Genomic DNA, 22,944 nt, shown 5'->3' with positions numbered 1-22,944 from the left:
GTTACATTAAAATGTAGCAGATGGGGGTGTGTGGGCTTTGAGGGTGTAAATTTTTTATGTAGTTACTGTTAATTCAGTTAATTCAAGACCAACGAAGGCAGGTTGGGTCATTTAAAAAAGGCTTCTCTAGGAGGAAGCCTCAAGCTTCACCCATGTTTTTCCGAGCGCCCCCCGGAGGCATGAATTGCGGGATGATCTTTTTGAGTGTGGAGAAAGGGGGCGCGTCTGTAGTCTTCAGGAGCGATGCACGTCTGGATTCAAGCCTAAAAGTCCAAAGCCTTGTACCTGGAGCCTGGTGAAGGTTCCGCCCCGGTCTCTGCGAAGGAGTCCCGGGGGTCTCGGAGCCGGACAAGGTGCTCGTGGGCGTGCGCCGCCTCGGCAGCCCGAGGCCCCCAGTTCTCCGCTACGCGGTGCCGCAGCTTCGTCTTGCTCCCACCGGGCGGCCAGCTTTCCCGCGTTACCGAGTCGTCCCTCGGCCGCCTCCCTCGAGCGGACAGTGGCGCACATCTGCCTCGTGCCCGAGGCCCGCCCCCGGGCCGCGCTGCCCACGCCCAGAGCCTTCCGCCAGTCTGGCCCCGCGCAGTGCAGCAGAGCGCGCTCCCGCTCGGGGCCGGCCCGGCTCGCGCGCACGCGCGCAGGGACCCCCGCCCTCAGAGTGGGGTGGGGGCAAAGGGGGGCGGCACGGGGGGAGGGGAAGGAGGCGGAGGAGGCGGCCGCATCGCCTCCGGCGGGGCTCGAGCTCGCCCTCGCGCGTGCCCTCCGCCGCGCCCGAGCCCCGCGAGGGTGAAACGCTTTCTCCCGGCATGCAGCGGGAGGAGGGATTTAATACCAAGATGGCGGACGGCCCGGATGAGTACGATACCGAAGCGGGCTGCGTGCCCCTTCTCCATCCAGAGGTGAGGGACCGCACCGAGCGCATTCCTCGCCCTTCGGGCCCCGACCTTTCCCCTGCCCCCCCGACTTGCGGAGGGCTGTGGCCTAACCGTGTCGGGGTAGTGGAACGTGCCGAAGTTGGGGAGGGCGGGGAGGCAAATCCAGGCCCGAGCGCAGCTGCGAGCGGATAACGGGGTGGAGATAGCGGGGCGGGCCTGGTCGGGGCGGGCTCTGGGACGCGGTCCCTGGCTGTGCCTAGAGGACAGAGGTGGAGATGTTGATGGTTCTGCTCTGTCGCCACGCTGCTCGCGGGTGCACAGGCAACGGGGGCCTGGTGCTGGTTTGGAACCGCAACTTACGCCCCTAGTCCTGCTACAAGCTTCTCGGGGGCGAGGAGGGAGCGCGTCTGGTTTTGATTTCTTCTCTTTTGCTTCGCTAGGGTGAATGACAGTATCTGTTCCTCCCATTTAGCTCATCACTGTGGGGGGAGAACACAGTTTTTGGATAAAGTGGTGTCCTTCCAGGTTATGCCACAGGCAGCACCTCGGGCACCTTGTGTCCTTATTTGAGCGTCTGTCTTTAAGCGATTAAAGAGAGAGGTCAGAACTTTGGGGAATAGACCCCCGATTACACTAGCTTGTCAAAGTACCTTTTTTTTTTGTTTTGTTTGTTTGTTTTTTGGAGCCAGGGGAGGACAGTGCAACACGTTTCCCATCACAACATGAGTATCTTCCCATGTAAGTAAACAGTGCCCCGCTCCAGGATCAGTCACATTCTGTACTTGTTTACCTCTTAGTTTATAGCTGAGCTAGTGCTAGTTCAGTACTGGAAGTAATTTGTGATACATTCAAGTTTTTAATGATCCACACTTAGGTGCGGATCAGGCAGTGGCAAAGCTTCCTGAAGAACTCCTGTAGTTTTTATGAGGCTAAGGGAAGAAGACAACCTTTGTGTTGTAGTGGGGGGAACAAACATGGAAGTCTCTACCTGGTTACTTTGCAGTAGAATGATTCTGCTTATTTCTGAATTTTGGGCTAAAGCATGTTTTTATTATTTAGTAAAATGTAAATAAAGACGCACACTTAAACATGCTATATATTAATACTCAACCACCCTCTTATTCATCACTTTGATTTACCAGAAACAGATGGGACTGTTCCTTAGGAATATGCTTGAGCCACTCTCAATAGAAAAGGCTCCTCTGGATTCCTGAGAAACAGAGCTGTACAGTAAAACTAAATATTTTTGTGACCAAGGTAGTACCATTTTTAGAACTGGCATTGGACGCATCCTTTCTTTTAGTTCACACTTAGGCCTTAAAAATATGCCAAGAAATAAAGTTTTCAGATGATGCATTGAAAATATTGCTAAGGAATATTTCTATTCATCTATTCCTGTGAAAGTTTCAAATACTTAAATGTTGATTTTATGTATTTTAACATACTGTTCTTTTAACAAACCTTTGCTTTGTGAAATAATACATTGTTTGGTATTTTAGGAATAATTTTAACTGGTAACAAATCCAGAGAGATATTGCTTGTAATAATGAAATGGCCTGTAGGCTTGAAATTTAGAGACCAGTCTTCAGGTTGCTATTTAAAGAATATTATTAGAAGATAGGCTTATCATTGAAAGTGGAAGTTGATACAAGTGATATCTACTGTTCTTTTTCTTTCTTTCTTGTGTCAGAGAGAGACACAGCCAGAGAGGGAACATGAGCAGGGGGAGTGGGAAAGGGAGAAGCAGGCTTCCCTCTGAGCAGGGAGCCGGATGTAGGGCTCAATCCCAGGACCATGGGATCATGACCTGAGCCGAAGACAGACCCCCAACGACTGAGCAACGCAGGCGCCCCTACCATTCTTTTTCACCTAGCAAACACAAGGTCTGATTAATTTAGATGTTTTGCATCTTAAGCTTAGAATTATAAGAGCTAAGGTCTTTCTGCATTATTACTGTGGTTAGTGTTGCATGCACACCTGGTGCAGATCTGGTAAAGTTCTGCTTCCTTGCAGTATGTTCTTGGGCAAGCTACTTCTCTGAGTTCTAGCTTCATCTTTTATAATAATAGTATGAAATGATAATGACTAATAGGCTATTGTGAGGATTGTGATAATGTATTCTTTTTTTGTTGTTAAAATAAGCAGTGTTTTCAGTGTCCCTTGGAAAGAAACCCATTCTATGCTTTGGTGAGCAAATAAAATAATACTTTTAACTTCTTTTAGAAGAGAACATAGACTTTTGGTCAGACAGACTTAGGTTCCAATTCTGTAATTTGTAGTAATTAGCTAAGGGACCTGAGACAAGTACTTAATCTTTTAAAGCCCAAATTTGTTCATCAGAAATGGAGATGTGGCCCAGTTCAGTTAGCTGTAAGGGATTAAGCGAGACTGTATGTTGAGGATTAAGAACTGGCACATTGTAGGTGTTCAGTTAATGTTATTTCTTTTTCCTCTACCAAAGAAGGAGGGAGATGTACCACATGTATTTTGATTTTGGTAAGTAGTTTAGAGACTTGTGTGGGTTTTAATTTATGGAATAGAATCTTGTAGGAAAAAGTTTTATTTTACTTATCTTCGAATTTAACACTGAGGAGAAACAAAAATAGTTTCTCACTTAATATTTGTTGAACAGTTGAATTATTTGTAGGATAAGGAAATTAGCCATTCTTTAAATCTTCTGTTAGTATGCAAACTGCTCACTATTAAACCCTTTCTCAGGGGATTATGTAATTAGATGAACAGTGAAACCTTCTTTTTAGAGGTATTTACTGTGAGAGAACCTTACTTTTTAATTAATTAAATGACCCATCCATTTAGTCAGTCTTTTAAACATTTCTTTATTTTGTTTGGGTCAGGTACTGTGCTGGACTCTTGAGACTTTGGGATTTTTGTGTTAAATTCAACGAGAGGTGGTATAGGATAGTGGTTAAGAGCCACTGGTGACAAACAGAATCTGGGTTCTGCCACTTGCTGTTATCATGGTCAATTTACATTTGTAAAATTGGGTTAATACCTCTTAGAGTATTTATTGTATTAAGTAAAAAAAATAATGTTTATAAATGTTTATATAATGTTTATAAAGCAGTCATCCCAGACCAAGGCACATAGGCTGCCAAGCAGATCTGGCCTTCTGAAAGTCCTAGCATGTAGTGAATACTGGTGCTATTACTTTGTTTTCTGATGAAGTAGGTGATTATTCATTTTATCATAATGGAAGAAATTAGAGGCTATTTGGAAAAAGATGAACTGCTTATCATGGGATTAGGGATGTTAATCCTACCTCTGTGACTTTAGGCTATTGGACATTTAACTACTCTTAGTTTCTTTGCTTTTGAGATAGGCTAGGGGTACCTGAGTGGCTCAGTTGGTTAAGCGTCCGACTCTTAATCTCAGCTCAGGTCCTGATCTCAGATAAAAAGAAAGAGGCTAGACTAGATCTCTTAAGATTTCTTTTAACTCTAATGTTGTGATTGTAGGTTTGAGCATCTACTATATGCATAGTACTGTGCTAGGTTATATGGGTGAAAATAAAATAGCTAGGATAGGATAGCTTCTGCTCTCCAGAAGTTAATCATCTAGTTGGGAATATATACATATGTGAAACACTTAACAGAAGCCAAATAAGTGCTGAATTGATTAGCCTATAAGCAGTGTCAGATTTCTGTCCCCTCGAATGGTTAGAAGAATGACTTCAGCAGGGAGATAGAGACCATATGTTGGTCTACAATCCAGCTGACTTGCTATCACCACTCTTCCGTTTCATCTACTAGTATATCCTCAGTAAGCCGTCCTAGCTCTTTCATTGAATGAGGCCACAATACCTCCTTTTGCCAGAGTATTATTATAGGGGCTCTCTGTTTCAGCAAGATCTGACTCAGAGCTTTGAACTGGATTGCCTAGATTATCTAGGGCTTTCATCTCTTGTTTGCTTCCCTTTTTAATCAATTTCAAAACTTCTGTTACTGCCTTTTCTCTAGTTTCTCTCTTTTTAAAAATAGCAACATTTTTTGCTTCACATTAATTTTGTCCATATTCATGTCTCATTGTTTTTCCTTTGTTTAAAACGTTAAGTCAAGGGCACCTGGGTGGCTCAGCTGTTAAGCGTCTGACTTCAGCTCAAGTCATGATCCCAGCATCCTGGGATCGAGCCCTCCATTGGGCTCACTGCTCCGCGGGAAGCCTGCTTCTCCCTCTCCCACTGCCCCTGCTTGTGTTCCTTCTCTCGCTGTGTCTCTCTCAGTCAAATAAATGAATATAATCTTAAAAAAACGAAACCAGAACAAACAAAAAAAACGTGAAGCCAAAGTATTACTACTTCTCTTGCCATCAGATTTTATAAAATCTCTTTTTTGAAGTTTTTCTTTAGTGAAAATGATTTTGCCTTTTTCCATTACTATTTTTTGCCCTATAATTAGAGATATACATGTATACACATAAATAAATCATTTGCTTTCAGAAAATAGATAGAAAATTCCTTTGAAAATTGTTTTTCTTCTTCTGATAGGTTACTGGCATACTCTTTATCTTTAAAACATGTCTTTCTGGAAGTCTTTAGAATCTGATGCCTTTTTTTATTCAGGAAGAATGCTATAGGTCATGTAGTTGTAATTTAGATTTAAAAATACTGTACCTTAAGTCTAGTAACCACTGAATCAATAGATATAAAATGAAAATGCAACTAATTGGTGACATCATAGATTGTGGCAAAAGCCAAAGTTGAAAACTACTGACCTGTAAACCAAAAAATAATATTTGGCTGTGAGAAATGCCACTTGTAACAGTTTTGACTTCTTTGTTTAATTTTGCTCATTATTTTGATTTAGTTTGAGACCATCATCCCAAAAGTATTTATTAAGAATGGACTGTGGAGTGGGTAGATTTAAGAAGATATAGATTAAAAGTGTGGCTGCTTGAGTTTAAATCCTAGTGTTGCCACTTACTAGCTATGTGACCCTGGGCAAGTTACTGAACTGTGTCCTAATTTTCCAGACTAAAATGGGAGTATAATAGCACCTACCTCATGAAGTTGTTGTCAAGGTTAAGTTAGATAATATATATAAAGTTGAGTCTGGCGCTTAGTAACACAATACATGTTAGTATTAATGTTGTGGTAAGAAGTTAGTAATTCTTAAGCAAAGTAGTATACATAAACTGGATATGGAGGCAACTAAGTAGCTAAGATAATTAAAATTGGGGATTGAGGAGAGGATGGGCAGAGGACTTTATTATTAGCTTTTTTCTTATTTTGATTTTAATTTTCTTAAATTTTCTTAAAAATGTGTGCTTTGTTATGAGGAGAGTTTATTGAACATCTAAGTATGATCTTGATGCTTTGATAGGCTACAAAGTAATGGGGAATATAAAATAAGGCATTGCAAAATGACAAAAGATTAACTGTAGGCCTTCAGATAGATCCCTCACAGTAGACAAAAGTGAGCTTGTTAAAATTTTGTTAAAAATTAAAAACCCATGGCAAAACTCTTTTCCTTTAGAGAGTATCCTAAGGTTATGTTAGGATAGTTAGGATTTGTTAGTTAAGGCATCTTGATACAGTGTGCTTTTTAACAGAACCTCTTACAACCACATAATCCAAAAAGCATTTCAATATCAGGGTTATGTGAAGTGCTCTTTCACAGCATCATCTAACTCTAGTATTATTTTGTAATTAGATTCTAGTACAGATAGGTAATTTAAAATTGAATATCAAATACTTTAAACTTTGGAGTTTGAAAATTTGATTCAAGGTGATATTGTATTTATAAAATATACAAATAAAATTTTCATCCAGTATAATAATTTTCCAGTGGTAGGATAATATCTTCTATTAAAATATCCTTAAGGGGCGCCTGGGTGGCTCAGTTGGTTGGGCGACTGCCTTCGGCTCAGGTCATGATCCTGGAGTCCCGGGATCGAGTCCCGCATTGGGCTCCCTGCTCAGCGAGGAGCCTGCTTCTCCCTCTGACCCTCCCCCCTCTCATGTGCTCTCTCATTCTCTCTCAAATAAATAAATAAAATCTTAAAAAAAAAAAAAAAAAAGAACTACACAGGCAGCTAATTTGAAAGTGTGAAACTTCAGCTTTCAGTAAAGGAGATATTGCAAAGAACTTAATTTTCTGAGTTATAAAGGGATATTATTTTTTGCTTTTGTTTTAATTGGTGAAAATTTGTCATATGATTATTGCATTTTCTAGGGTTAATAAGCACTAAATTAGAATCTTTGGTAAATCACAATATTATAATGTCTTAAGCTTGTCTTTCTGATTATCAATGATTATTATTGAGGAGATGGAGATAAGGGGGATAAGTGTACCTGAAGTATGGGTTGTTTTTTTTTTTTTCATATATGTTAAATAGGTTATATTTTTAAAAATCAGTTTTTTTTTTTTAAGATTTTTTATTTATTTGAGAGAGAGAGAGAGTGAGAGAGAGAGAGAGCCCAAGAGGGGGTAGGGTTAGAGGGAGAAGCAGACTCCCCACTGAGTGGGAGCCCGATGTGGGACTCGATCCCGGGACTCCGGGATCATGACCTGAGCCGAAGGCAGTCGCTTAACCAACTGAACCACCCAGGCACCCTAAAAATCAGTTCTTTAATACTAGGAAAAATCAAGTGAAAAATAGTAACTACTGATTGAGATGTTACTGTACTGTACCCTTGTCAAATTTTTTAAAAAGATTTTATTTGAGAGAGTGCATGCATGAAGTGGGGAGGTGCAGAGGGAGAGGGAAAAGCAGACTCCCCGCTGAGCAGGGAACCCAATGTGGGGAGGCTCCATCCCAGGACGCTGAGATCATGACCTGAGCCGAAGGCAGATAATAAACTGAGCCACCCCGGCACCCCTCCCTTCTCAATTTTTTAAAAATAAGTTTCTGTATTACCAACATTTGTTAACTTACGAAGGATTTAATGAGGGATGAGCAAAACTATCCCTATTTTCATGAAAAACGAAAAAAATAAACCCTTCTGTGAGCTAAAGAGAGAAGTTGCTTGTTGTGTTAGAATCCTTGAATTACAGGGGCACCTGGGTGGCTCAGATGGTTAAGCGTCTGCCTTCGGCTCAGGTCATGATCCCAGAGTCCTGGGATCGAGTCCCGCATCGGGCTCCCTGCTCCTTGGGAGCCTGCTTCTCCCTCTGCTTCTCTCTCTCTCTGTCTCTCATGAATAAATAAATAAAAAATCTTAAAAAAAAAAAAAAGAATCCTTGAATTACAAACCCTTTTAAAACTTACTTGGGAAAAAGGGAAGTTACTGATTTACATAACCCTAACTTAGGATGGCAGGGATGCTTTTGGGCTCAAGGATACCTGGAACTTGAGCCGAGAATGTCACCAAGACTCTGTTTTCTATCTAGTCTCATCTCTGCATTTCAGCTCTATTTTCTCCTAAGGTAGAGCAGCTTCTTTCTTCTCTATAGTGGCGACATGGATGCTGACTTTTTTTTCCCCATATATCTCAAATTTTAACTAACCATTAGAGAGGGACTGCATGTCTTGCCTTATTCCATGGTGGGAAGTGGCACTGCGTTTTCCTTATTTAGGTTGTTTCCACTCTTATGACCATGAAATAGGGCCTCTAATTTGCTAAGATCTCTTGGTTGGACTTGGGGGGAGAACGGTTTCCTTAAAGAAGGAACGCTAGCAGGCAAAATTATTTCTGTCCTCTATATTCTTAAGTGAAAGAACTGTTTATTTGCTTTGTTTTGTCATCTAGTTTTTTACATGCTTTAAGAGATGTTGTAATTACATTGAACTCATTCTTAATGCCAAATGTTCTAGTAGAGTTACTGAATAGCGTTCTGTATGAATAATCTGGACCAGGAGTTGGGAAACTCTGTAAAGGCCACGTAGTAAATATTTTCAAGTTTGTGGGCCATATAGTCTCTGTAGCAATTACTTAGCCCTGTGGTGGTTGTATGAGAGCAGCCAAAGACAATATGGAAATGATTGGGTGTGCCGTGTTCCTATAAAACTTTATATGTAAAACCAGGTAGTGAGCCAGATTTGACCTGTGGGTTGTATTTGTCAGCCCCTTATTGGGACAATACAAAGAAACTCCAAGAAATTTATATTAAAATATATGTTTCAGTGCATGGAATCCCATTAGTCACTGATATTCAATAACTTTATCAGAACTGGATTTGTGTGGGAGATGGGTTGGGTGAACTAAGAATATGTGTGTGTGTGTGTGTGTGTGTGTGTATTAGAATCTTATGGAGAACTTTGTTAGAATACATCTATTTCCATGCACACCTCTTAAAGTTTCTAATTTAGTATGTGGATTTGTGGTATGTATATTTTGAAGAAGTTCCAGAGATGATTCTTATAAAACTCTCTCATATTTTGTTCTCCATTCATTGATACATACTTGATATGTGGGAAAAGTTTTACTACAGGAGGAGGAAGGAAGCTGATTTGACATTTAATGTATGAAACATTGTACTGTATGCTTTTCATGTTATCTCTTTGGTTTGATAACAATAATGGTAATTGCTAACATTTATCAAATTATGACTATGAGCTAGTCACTATCCTGAACAGTTTTGCATATATATTCATTCATTTAATTCTCACACTTTTTTATACCTATTTTACAAATGAGGAAATGGAGGCATAGAGAAAGTTACTTGTTGGTAAGTGGCAGAACTGAATTAGAATCCAGGTTTAAACTGCTTGAACTCAATTGCTCCTTTTTTATAGTGCAGCGCAATGTGAAAGTGATAATACAGTCATGAAGTTGATTGACTATTATTTGCCAGGCACTGGTTAGCAATGATTGCAAATGCCCTCATTTACTTTTTAAAAAATTCTTGAAGTTTTTTTTAATAGGCTCTATTTTTTAGATCAGTTTTGAGTTCACAGCAAAACTGAGCAGAAAGTATAAAGATTTCCCATATACTTGTTGTCCCCCACACCTGCACCACCTTCCCCTGCATCAGAGTTACATTTGTTATGAACCTACATTGACACATCATTATCACCCAAAGTTCATACATTACATTAGGGTTCACTTTTGGTATATATTCTTTGGGTTTTGACAAATGTATAATGACATATATCCATTGTTACAGTAGTATACAGAATAGTTTCACTGCCCTAAAAATCCTCTGTGCTCCATCTATATTCATCCCTCCCTCCTTGTAACTCTGGCAACTACTGATCTTTTTACTGTTTCCATAGTTTTGCCTTTACCATAATGTCATGTAATTGGAATCATATAGTATGTAGCCTTTTCAGATTGGCTTCTTAGTAATATGCATTTAAGTTTCCTCCATGTTTTTTCATGACTCAACAGCTCATCTTTTTAATGCTGAATAATGTTCCATTGTGTGGGTGCACCATAGTTTAGTTATTCATTCACCTACTGAAGGACATTTTGAAGTTATTTCAGTATTCTGCTCATTTACTTTTTACAGTTCTGCAAAGCAGATATTGAACTGTTTACAGATTAGGACGCAGAGTCAGAGGGGTGAAGTAATTTATTCGGGTTCACGTCATTAGTAGTTGGCAGCTTATATTAACCTAAACTCTCTCTCTGACTCCAACCCCGTAATCCTCATATATATTCTGCCATATAATTTAATAGGTCAAAACACAAATTATTTTTGACTATATAATTGAAAAGCTCTGTCAGAATCCCACATCGGGCTCCCTTCTTGGTGGGGAGTCTGCCTTTCCCTCTGACCCTCTCCCCTCTCATGCTCTCTCTCTCTCAAATAAATCTGATTGCAGAAAGTTCTGTTGGACAACACTGATCTGGATGGCTTTTTATGTATGCCTTTTAAAAATATTTTCTACTGCATAACTTTTTTTGTTAAGGCATATTTTATTTATGATAAATTGTGCAAATTTAACATTTTTAAGTTGATAATTTTTAAGTTAAACTTTTTATTTTGGGATAGTTTAGATTCACATGCAGTTGTAAGAAAAAGTACAAAGAGATCTTGTGTACCCTTTACACAGGATCCCCCAGTGGTAACACCTTGCAAAATTATAGTATAATATCACAACCAGGAGATTGATAGTGAATCAGTAAAGATATGGAACATTTCATACCACAGAGATCCTTCGTATTGCCCTTGTATACCATGCTAATCTGTTATCCATTTCTATGGTTTTCTAATTTTAAGAATGTTATTTAAATGGAATCATAGTGGTATGTAACCTTATGGGATTGGCTTTTTTTCAATCAGCATAATTCTCTGGAGATTCGTCTGGTTGTAGCAGTCAGTCATTAGTTTGTTCCTTTTTATTACTGGGTAGTATATGGATGTACTACAGTTTGCTTAACCATTTACCTATTAAAGGATATCTGGATTGTTTCCAGTTTTGGTTATTATAAATGAAGCTTCTTTAACCATTTGTGTACAGGTAAAGTAAAAATAAGTTCTCATGGGGCACCTGGGTGGTCCAATCAGTTAAGTGTCTGACTCTGGATTTCAGCTCAGGTCGTGATCTTGGGGTTTTGAGATTGAGCCCCAATTGGGCTCTGCCCTGGGCATGGAGTCTGCTTAAGATTCTCTCCCTCTCCCTCTGCCCCTCCTCCCCATGCACATGTTCTGTCTCTAAAATAATAAATAAATCTTAAGAAAAAAGATTTCATTTCTCTGGAATAAATACCCAGGAGCGCAATTACTGGGTTATATGGTAGTTGTATGTCAGTGTTTTCAAGAAACTGTCAAGCTGTTTCCAGAGTGGTTGTACATTTTACATTTCAGTCAGCAGTGTATGAGTAATCTGATCTCTGCATTTTCACCAGCATTTGGTATTGATACTTTCTGATTTTAGCCCATTTGAATAGTAGATGATGATAAGTCATTGTGGTATTAATTTGTATTTCCCTAATGGCTAATGATACTATGTTTTCATGTGCTTATTTGCCATCTTTATATCCTTTTGGGTGAAATGTCTCTTTGTATTAGTTTGCTAGAGCATAGAAATACCACACACAAGGTGGCTTAAGTAATGGAAATTTATTTTTTCATTGTTCTGGAAGATGGAAGTCTAAGATCAAGGTATTAGCCAGTTTGGTTTCTTTTGAGGTCCCACTCTTTGGCTTATAAATGGCTGCCCTCTTGCTGTGTCCTCACATGGTTTTTTTTTTTCTGTGCTCACAGTGCCCCTGGTATCTGTGTCCAGATATCCTTTTCCTTTAAGGACACCAGTCAGATTGGACTGGGACTCACCCTGGCGACCTCATTTAAACTTAATTCCCCCTTTAAAGGGCTTAGTTCCCAATACAGTAACATTCTGAGGTACTGGCATCTTGGCTTCAACAAATGGATTTTGGGGGACACAGTTCAGCCCATAACAATGCCTTTTGCCACTTTTTTTCAATTGATTTTTTATTTTACTGTTGAGTTTTTAATATATCCTAGACACTAGTTCTTTGTCTTGGCTTGCGGATATTTTCTCCCAGTCTGTCAGCTTGTCTTTTCAGCCTCAGTAGGATCTTTCTCATGGCATAAGTTTAAAGTTTGATGAGGTCCAGTTTATAAGTTTTTACCTTTATGGGCTGTATTTTTTTTTTTAAGATTATTTATTTATTTGAAAGAGAGAGAGAGAGAGAGAGAGAGCACATGAGAGGGGGGAGGGTCAGAGGGAGAAGCAGACTCCCTGCTGAGCAGGGAGCCCGATGCGGGACTCGATCCCGGGACTCCAAGATCGTGACCTGAGCCGAAGGCAGTCGCCCAACCAACTGAGCCACCCAGGCGCCCCTATGGGCTGTATTTTTTTAATTCTTAAGATTCTCCTTCCCTAGCCATAGATCTCAAAGATTTTCTTTTTCTTTTTTACAGTTATAGTTTCACAGGTAACACTAAAGTTCAGGATCAGTTATTTTTTGCATAAAGTGTGAGAATTAGGTTGAGGTTTTTTGTGTTTTGGGCTTTTTGTGGCCTGTAAATGTCTAGCTGCTTCAGTACCATTTGTTGAAAAGCTTATCTTTCCGCCATTGAATTGTTTTTACATTGTTGTCAGAGATCAGTTGAGCATATTTGTGTGTGCTTATTTCTGGGTTCTGTGTTCTGCTTCATTGATCTATGTGTCTGTCCCTCAGCCAATAGTATACCATCTTGATTACTGTAGCTATATAATAGGTCTTGAAAATGAGTACCTGCTTTCTTTATTCATTTTTTAAAAAATTATTTAACTACTTTATTTGCCTTCCCATATAAATTTTAAATTAATCTTGTCTATATCTACAAAAAATCTTGCTAGGATTTTGATAGGAATTGCATTAAGTTTATATATCAGTATGGGGAGAATTGACATCTTTACCATATTAAGTCTTCCAATCCATGAATATGGTATGTCTGTCTGTTTTTTTAGATCTTCTTTGATTTCTTTCATCAGTGTTTTGTGGTTTTCAACGTAAAAGTACTGTATATGTTTGGTTACACTAATTTCTCTTCTCTCAGGCTGACTTACGGCATCTCTCCAGCAGTTCTCACACTCCTCCACCATCAGTTTTTGGCTTTATCAGATTATATCTACTAACGATCATTTCTCCCATCCTAAAAAAAAAAAAAAAATCCCAAAATCAAACCATACTTTCTTTGATCCCACTTACCTTCTGTCTTCTGCCCTATTTCTTTGCTCTTCTTTATAGCAAAACTCCTCAGAAGAGTTACTTATATTTGCTGTTCCCAGTTCCTTTCCTTCCCAAATTTTCTTTAATCAATCCAGCCTGGCATGTGCCCCACCTTGTCAAAGTAAAGCAGCATCTAGATTGCTAAATCCAGTGGTCAGCATGTGGTCCTTAGCCTTCTTGAGTTTTCATCAGCATCAATAGAGTTGATTTCTCCTGGATAAATTTTCTTTGCTTCAGGGAAATGCAGATTAAAACAAGGTGTAATTTGGTACCCATCATATTTCCTCAAGGTAAATCTAAATATAGTGAAAGGAAAACTCAGACATTACTAGTGAGAGTTTAAGTTGGTACTACCACCTTAGAAAGCAATTTAATGGTAGGGAAGTTGGAGATACTAAAATCTTTTTATCCAAAAGTTCTATTACTAGGTGCTTACCCTAGAGAAACTTTTACAGGTGAGATCTGTATAAGATTGTTCATTGTAGTATGGTTTATAGTAGCAAAAAGTCTCAGTAGGAAACTGGATATGGTTTATTCATATAACAGTGTACCATCTAGGAGTTGCATTGAACTACATGTATCAGCACAGAAAAATCTCAGAAACATAATGTTAAGTGAAAAATACTAGGTAAGAAAGAATAAGTAATTTATGATATACTTTTGTATAACAGGATATTAAGTGGGACTTTTTTTGTGTCATCTAAGCATTTTTCCTGGAGCTCAAAGCTGAGGACAGTAGCTGACAAAGGATCCCTGCGGTGTAAACAGAGATGCTGAACTTGCTGGGAAATGGCCATGATTTGTCCTGGAACTGTGTTACCTCCAGCTTATACAAAATAAAGGGAGACTTAATTGAGAGGAAGGGCTCTTTGAAGGGTTATTAATCCAAAAGGGAATGCTGTAGTGTTTGTATTGTCCTCTATGCAGGTTGCAAACAATTTCTTTGAAAGACTGGGGGACTTTTCAGGAGGGAAAATGTGTCTATGGCTGGATGCCTGCTGGGATGCTGTCTTAGTGGAGTGTTAGAGAATTCATGGAGAAGTGTGATTTGGGTCCCTTGCAGTTATTGAAGGCCCAGAGACTGGGGGCCGCTGCTGCTTTCCTGGGGAAGCATAAAGGTAAGGGATACATAAAATAGTCCTATAGTGGAAAAGCCAGAAGAGAGGGCTTCCTCTGTTTGTGTAGTGATGTTGAGTTGTTTCCTTTGGACCAGGTGAACACTTTAGAGGCTAGTTAGGCTAGAGCCATCATGAAAGAAACTTACCAAAAGATAGTTACCTGCTTGGTATAAGCAACTCCAGTAGCATAAGAGCTGAGGAGGAGTTTTTAGAAGTGAGCTGGAGAACGCCTCTTCTACAGCAGAGGATGTTACAGAGATTCTGTCAAAGAAAACCAGAGCTGGACAGTAGTTAAAGTGGTAAAAATTAATTTCATTCAGGAACTATTGCAATAGGGGGAGAAGCAGCCCCTAAGAACAGAACTGGGCTCAGTTCTGAATATAGCAAGTACAATTGGGGATTTATAGCCAATAAGCAGAATGAGGGGGGTCAGTGGATGGAAATACTAAGAGGAGACATCAAGGATAGGGGGATTCTTGCTGAACTGACTTAATAGGACTTTTGCTGAAAGCAGGTCAGGATGATCAGAAATCAGGGATGGGAATTTCTCTCTGAGCTGCTAAAGCTGGACTGTGCAGTCCCAGTAAGGATATGGGAGGACAAGGTTGAGGCCTAGTTGAGAAGAGACTTCAGAGGACTCTCACCAAAGTTTGGTCAAGGAGAGAGTTATTGTTTATCTCTATGGGGTGAATTTCAGAATTCTCAAAATGCTCCACAGAAGAGAGCCACATTATCACCAATGATTGAGGGTATTTGATAGCCAAGAGAAAACTACAGTCAGCACCAGCTTATATAATATGAACTTGCCTCTTTACTTCTCATTTTTCTATCTTTATTCCTGTCCTGTGGTAGGCAGAATGATGGGCCCCCAAAGATCAAATCTTAATCCCTGGAACCTATTATTATTATTATTATTATTAATGGAAAAGAGTCTTTGCAGAGATAATTAAATTAAGGGTGTTGAGATGGGGAGGTTATCTTGGATAGCCAGGTGGACTCTAATTACAATCATATGTATCCTTATAAAAGGGAGGCAGAGGGAGATTTGAACACACATGCACAGAAGGTTATATGAAGCAGACTGGAGAGATTTGGAGATGTGGGCCTGGAATATTGGAGTGATATTGCCACAAGCCAAGGAATGCTGGAAGCTACCAGAGCTGGAAGAGGCAAAGAATGGCTTCTGCCCTAGTACTTCCTGAGGGAGTGTGGCCCTGCTGACACCTTCTGATACTGATGTTTGATTTTGGACTTCTGACCTCCAGAACTATAAGATGATATATTTGTGTTGTTTTAAGCCACTAAGTTTGTGGTAACTTATTATAGCTGTAATGGGAAACTAATACACCATCACGCAGTACTGTAATTATTTGTTTGCAGAGCATTGGGAACACAGAAAACTGGATTGTTGACTCGTCCTGAGGGAAACGAGGAAGGCTGTGGTGACATTTGAATTGTGAATTGAAGGATTTGTAAAAGTTTGCCAGATCTGAGATGGGGTGTGCCTTCTAAGTGGAATAGCTAACATGAGTGAAAGGACCCTGAGGTTTTTAATATACAAGACTTCTTGGGATGGCTGTTATACATAAACATTTAGGATGCTTAGAAGGAAATGGTGGATACTAAAGCTGGAAAAAGTAAGTTGGGGCCAGTTCATGCAATTTTGCGTGATTACTGAAATGTTACCGCTTTACTCTGTTTAGGATTATAAGGATTTTAAGCAGGGGAGTGATTGGAAGAGCAAGGTGGATAGACCATTTGAGAAGATATTTTAGAGGCAAGACAAAAAAGAAGTGATGGATTTGTTTTGAGAAAAGAAGTAGTAAGACTCGAGGGGCGCCTGGGTGGCTCAGTTGGTTAAGCGACTGCCTTCGGCTCAGGTCATGATCCTGGAGTCCCTGGATCGAGTCCTGCATCGGGCTCCCTGCTCGGCGGGGAGCCTGCTTCTCCCTCTGACCCTCCCCCTCTCATGCTCGCTCCCTCTCATTCTCTCTGTCTCAAATAAATAAATAAAATCTTTAAAAAAAAAAAAAAAGAAGTAGTAAGACTCAATAGCTAATTAATTGCACCTGAAATTTTGGGGCCTTGAATGCGATTTAGTGTGAACATTTTGCTAGTTAGAAATGCCTTTTAATAAATTATACGGGAAGGTGGAAGAATATATTGTGGAGATGGTGAGGAGGAAAAACATCAGATTATCTTTTAAAATTGTATATCTAATCTGTAATTTCCTTGCTCAGAACTCCCTGATTAACTATTGCCTACTGAACTGGATGCCTAATAAATGCCTTTATTCTCAATTGAAGATGGGATTTTTGCATTTCTTCTTTTAGGATTTTCAGTGTTTATTTGACATCATATTTGCAATTTGGTAATTAAATTTAAAACTTACTGTACATGTGCACTTGACTCATACATTTAAAAAACAAAACTTAGAGTGCTTCAAAGGTACTTCCTCAGATTTGCCACATATGGGACATTTTATGTCTGCCCTAGCTTTTGGGTGCCAAGTTGGTAATGTGGCCAGCACTTGAGCTTGGGCTGCTGGTTAAGAAGAGTTGGCTGTATGTGAAGGTCAGGAAGCAGAGAAGTAGAGAGAGACTTCCATAAGATTTTCAGGCCAAGTAGGAGATAATAGTAAAAGAAGGCTTTTCAGAATCCTATAGTTGGAGGATAAAATTGAGAGTTAATCTCAAGTGAAATATGAAATTGGACATATTTTATAGTGAAAGGGTGTGGTGGTCGGCTGGGTATTTATATCCAAGTACAATGTTACTCATTCTCTGGAATGTATTTGAATACTATTTAACAACTTTATATATAATGGAGAAACAATAAAGGCATTGCCTTTTTAAAGTGGAAAAAAAAAGGTAAGGAAATAAGGATGTACTGTCATCATTTTTTCCCCAATATTGCATTTGATGTTTTTGCCAATGTCATATGCCATGGAAGTGAAAGACCACATTTACTTGGAGGAGTAAATGTTTGGAATACTTGTATTCTTAGGCTACTCAAAGAAATCATCAAAAAACAAATTAATATTTTTAACCATGTGTCCAGATACAAGATAAATTTGAACATTAGCAGTACTCCTGTATACTAGTTATTACATTAAAGGTCTTGAGATGTGGAGGTTATCCTGGATATCAAGCTCCAAAATACAATGAAAATGCTTTAGGTAGCTCTCCATTGCATACTCTTTACCAAAATAATTCTCAGAGTTGTATGGTCAGATTAGGCTAGGTTTTTCTGGAGTAGTCACGCTAAAGTCTTAGTGGCTTACATGTCAGTGTGCAGTACACATGCATTGTGGGTCGGATAGTGGCTGCTTTGGGACTTGGACTGATTACTCTCTGGAATATTGCCATTTTCCATGGTAGAGGGAAAGAGAATGAGGAATTGCATACTGGCTCTTAAAACCTGTTCGCTGAAAGCAACATGTCTGTTTTATTCATATTATATTAGTTAAAAAAAAAAAAAAGTCACTTGGACTCACTTAACTTTCAAGGGGCCATGGTGTATAATCCTGCTATGTGCTTGGGAAGAGAACTGGAAATATTTAATGGGTAGCACTAATGATTGCAGTAGCATTTAAATGTAAAAGTCAAGACCAAAAAGCCCAAGAAAAAGATTGTATGTGAGTATAAAAAGTATAATTCTTGAAATATATTGAAAGGATAAATAACTCAAAAAATACAACAGAAGTGTTTAGATCAGTATGAAAAAGGTTAATATCTAATCTTCTCAATATGTGAAAATCTGATTCAAATCTATTAAACAAATTTCAGGCCTCAAATAGAATAAAATGGCCAAAGGATAAGAACAGGCAATTCTCAAAAGATGACATAGAATAGGAAACTATATTAAGGGTTAAAATATCAAGTATTTTTTTTAAAGATTTTATTTATTTGAGAGAGTGAAAGAGCAGGTGCATGAGCAGGGGTGGGAGGGTGGGGGGGGCGGGGGGGGTGCCTGGAGAGAGTGGGAGGGGCAGAGGCAGAGGGACAAGCAGACTCCCCACTGAGCAAGAAGCCTGACATGGGGCTCCATTCCAGGACCCAATCATGACCCGAGCCTAAGGCAGATGCTTAACCGACTGAGCCATCCAGGTACCCAGTATTAAATAATACATCAAGTATTATTTACTTTATTTAAATTAGGGGAAGAATTCAATGCAAATAAGAGTAGTTCTAGCGAATTTATGGAGAAATGGTTAATTATACGATGCTGGTGGGATTATAAGTATAATCCTTTTGCAAAACAATTTACATATTGTATCAAGAACCATAAAAATACTCATTCTCTTTAAGAATCCTCTTTAGGAAGTTTATTCCAGTTAAAAAGAAGAAATATTAAATGAGTTAAAGGTAGTATTTTTTAGTAGTGGGGAAAATCCATCCATTTGTTTTGTAATTTCCTTTAAGGGAACCAAATACTATGCCAGGCTGTGTTTGTGCTAAGCACTGAGAGTGCATCATTGATTTAAGATAGGCTTCTTGACTTGTCATAGCTTATGTTCAGTGGTGAAGAGATTGTTAGAAGACGAAGAATGGAATGCCTAAGAAATAACATCTGAGTTTAGTTAGGAAATGTAAGAATAACCTAAATTTTCAGTGATTGGGAAATGTTTAATTAAATATTTTGCAGTGGTTCAAAGCATTACTTACAAAAACTACCTATAATGGTATGAAGAAATGTAAAATGGAAGAATATAAAATGAGTACTATGATTACAGACTACATGAAGATATTTGGACAAATAAAGATTGTTATAGCAGTGTTCAAAGAAATTGTAAAAATTAGGTTAAATTAGAAAACAACACTTTCTCCTAAAAACACATAACTCTAGACCAATAATGAGAAAAAATCAGACAAATCCCAGTTGAGGGTCATTCTGCAAAATGCCTGACTACCTCTCTTCAAAAAACTGTCAAGGGGCTGTCTGAGAAATTGTTATAGCCAAGTGGAGCTTAGGAAGCCATGACAACTTAAAATGTGGTGTGATGTCATAGATGGGATCCTGGAACAGAAAAAGGATATTATGTAAAAGCTAAGGAAATGTGAATAAAGTATAGACTTCAGTTAATAATGTATCAGTATTAGTTCCTTAGTTCATTAATTGCAACAAATATGTGGTACTAATGTGCGGTGCTAATGTTGGATCTTAATGCTAGAGGAAACTGGGTGTGCAGAATATGAGAACTCTGCATTGTTTTTGTAAATCTTACATTATCCTAAATAAAAATCCTGAAAATAAAGTTTATTTTTAAGGAGATAGGGGAGAGAGAAAAATGTACATATAGGCATTTGTTCATCAAATGCCTTGTGGAAAGAAAAAAATGTATGCCAAATTTATGCATATTGTTACAAATATCTGTATATGCGTGGATTAATCCTAGAAGGAAATGAAGTGGAAACCAGTTTTTAAAGAAGCTAAAAGGTGATGATGAACATTTTCCTACTCTAAAATTTGTTAGAAGCTAGCAAGATTAATTTGATAGTTTGGATTGAGGCAGTGGTGGTATTACTCCAGTATGAGAACCTGTGAGTCAGGTTGGACTCTATTAGAAGCAGCAATCATGTAGTGTTAGGCAGGGATCTGGAACTGCAGCTGAATATATAATATATGGGACCTGTTGCTTACTGAAAAAATTGATTCTTAATCTTTCCATTTTATAATCAAATCATTTTTGTCTAACTTCCCTTAAAGAGAGAGCATCAAAAAAAAGTTAGAAAGCATTATGGCTTGAGTGTAGTGCCATCTGCTGGCAGTATTAACTAAATACACTTTTTAAATCCTTTTATAATCATGTGATGGCTACTGCTTTTCCTTATTTATTGTTCCCTTGGTATTTGTTTTATGCTTATGCTGTCTTTTTGTTATATATAATTGATATTCCCTTTTAAAAAAATCCTTATGGTATACATAGAATCTAGTTCATCACTACCTCAGGTTTTAAGTTCTCACATTTGGCTTGTCAGTTTTAGTTGGGGCTTAAAAATAAGTCAAGTATGCATAGACCTTTTTTCCTTTCCTTTCTTCTTGTCAGTAACCCTTTATGGTGCTCTAATTTTATCTCATACATTTAACGGAATTAAATTTGAACGACTCAAAATTATATAATTAAGTACATTTAACTTCTCGATTCAGAGTCTGCCTTATTAGAGTGATACCTGACAGCAGACATTTACACAGTGCACATCATAAGCATATAGTTCATCCCTGCTGGCTTGCTAATTCTCTGTGTAGTGTGGGCTATGCACCAGAGATAGGCAGGTAACATGTGCCTTGTGGGTAACATGTTTGTGTGCTAGAATGTTGTTAAATTGATTTCTCCCTCTTTTTGGAGGGAGGGTTTGGGAATGCATTTATTTAATTAACTTGGAATTGTGGTGTCTTTTTCATCTCTTTTGCATGTGCATGTGTGCTCTCTCTCTCTGGCAATTACATTTTGCCCCCGTTGAATTATCTTCATATCCTTTTCCCATTTTGTCAAATGTGATGTTATTCATGCTTTTCTCAGAGCTTTGTTTTGTTTTGTTTTGCTTACATTAGGACTGTTATTGCCAGTATTCTTATATTTAAGTCTTTGGTCTGGCTGGAAGTTACCTCATATGTATGAAGAGCGAGGTGGGAATTAGGTAGGCTGGAGCCTGGTCCTGCCAGGAGATAGTCACATTTCTGGGAAGCCTGGGAAATTGACCTGCAATTTACCTTGTCCTGTAGTAAACATTGAAGAAAATCCTAGAGCCTTTTGAACAAGTTACTTAGACTTGGTATTTGGCCAGAGTTTCCAGAACAGTCAGGAGAGTCCAGGAGGGGCACACATTCCCCAAGAACAGGAAGATGCATCCTTCTCACGAGGAGAACCCTATCCTTTTCTCACATAGGCATCTGTATGTTCTTATGGGAGTGTGGCTGACCTGGGAAGCCTCCATTCATGCTGCCCTGAATTCTGTTTTGTGTGGCCCTGTTATTTTCAAACACATTTCAGTATCATCTGCCATTAAGGAAACTATATCTTTGGCTATATTTGTTAACATCTTTCCTGCAAGCATATCAGCCTTTATGTTGCAGATTGCTAAATTATTTTTTTAATCCCAAATGGCTAGCCATTTGTCCATTTATACCATTTATTGAATAATACATCTTTCCCTCCTGATTCTAATTCTCATTCTTCAAGCTCTATTCCATTGCCCTGTTTATTACTGCGTTGCTCCTATTTTTGCGTATGTTTCCTTCCTAATATATTGTAGTCAGTGGTAGGACATATCTCTTCCTTTACCCTTTTTTTTCCTGAATATTCCTGAATTTACTCTTCTTGCACATTTATTCTTTCAGAAATACTCTACCATTGAATCAGTTCTTAGAGAACCTTTTCTGCTAGAGCACTTATAAAACATCTGTATTCAGTTGCTAATTAATAAACATAATAAGCACTGGGCCATAGAGGATTCTTTGGTCAATGCTGCGTCCCTCTTTTTTAAAAATAAAAATAAATGTAAACTAAAGATTTAATAGGTCTAGCATTCTAAAAAAAAGTTAACTAGATTGCATACGGACACTTGGTAACTAGTTGATTGGTTATATTCCACTGGAGCATGCCTCCTTTCGGCTCCTAGCCGATGGGGATAAAAAATTATCGCTAGGGGCGCCTGGGTGGCTCAGTCGGTTAAGCGTCTGCCTTCAGCTCAGGTCATGATCCCAGGGTCCCGGGATCGAGCCCTGCATCAGGCTCCCTGCTCAGCAGGGAGCTGGCTTCTCTCTCTCCCTCTGCTGCTCTTGCCCTGCTTGTGCTCTTTTTCTCTGTCAAATAAATAAATAAAATCTTTAAAAATCAAAACAAAACAAAACCTTTGGCTGTTAACTAGGTATAACTTTAAGGATCTTCCTATGGCTGTACTTTCTTTACTCCAATATAGAAAATCATTGTGTGTTAGCCTTAGAAGGCATCTTGGAGGACTGGTGATCTAGTAGTTTTTGAACTTTTTTTTAAAAAAAGCAGCTGCATCTTTTTTTCAATTAATCTTATGCAAAACCTCAGTATCTAAAGATAGGATAAATCACACAGGCCTTTGTTTAAGAAGTAAATGAATTGAGAGTAGGGCTTAAGCCTTAGAGCTCTTGGACACCCTGTTGTTGGTCCTTGAGGCACCTCAGAGGAACTGTGTCCTTGTCTTATTTATCCTTCTCTTTTTACAAATAAGGGACCTGAATCCTGTAGTAGTGAATTGCCTCCCTGGGTATAACCTAGATAAGAAGGTGGCAGACTTTGAATTCAGTAGCCTCCCAGTCAAGGACTTTCTCTATTACACCAAGCTGCTTCTAATGGATTTACTGCTTTCTTAAAAGTTACAGTGATCTACAT

At 38.8% G+C, this 22,944-nt stretch overlaps 1 protein-coding gene across 2 annotated transcripts in view; it reads left to right on the top strand.

The window, feature by feature from the left end:
* Positions 1 to 667: 667 nt before the first annotated feature.
* The window catches only part of ZDHHC17 (zinc finger DHHC-type palmitoyltransferase 17), a 94,408-nt gene continuing 72,131 nt past the window's right edge, over positions 668 to 22,944 (top strand). For both annotated transcript variants that reach the window (XM_054506911.2, XM_054506910.2), the window contains exon 1: positions 668 to 896. In XM_054506911.2, coding sequence (XP_054362886.1) covers positions 804 to 896 — 93 coding nt within the window. In that variant the 5' untranslated portion in view covers positions 668 to 803. The remainder of the gene's footprint in view (positions 897 to 22,944) is intronic.

Source organism: Mirounga angustirostris, unplaced genomic scaffold (genome assembly GCF_029215605.1).
Source record: "Mirounga angustirostris isolate CCGP_5_RB_7025 unplaced genomic scaffold, mMirAng1.0.hap1 SCAF_5, whole genome shotgun sequence".
NCBI classification, from domain to species: domain Eukaryota; kingdom Metazoa; phylum Chordata; class Mammalia; order Carnivora; family Phocidae; genus Mirounga; species Mirounga angustirostris.
Note: the sequence above shows the minus strand (reverse complement) of the source record. Positions and strands in the feature narration are given on the sequence as shown.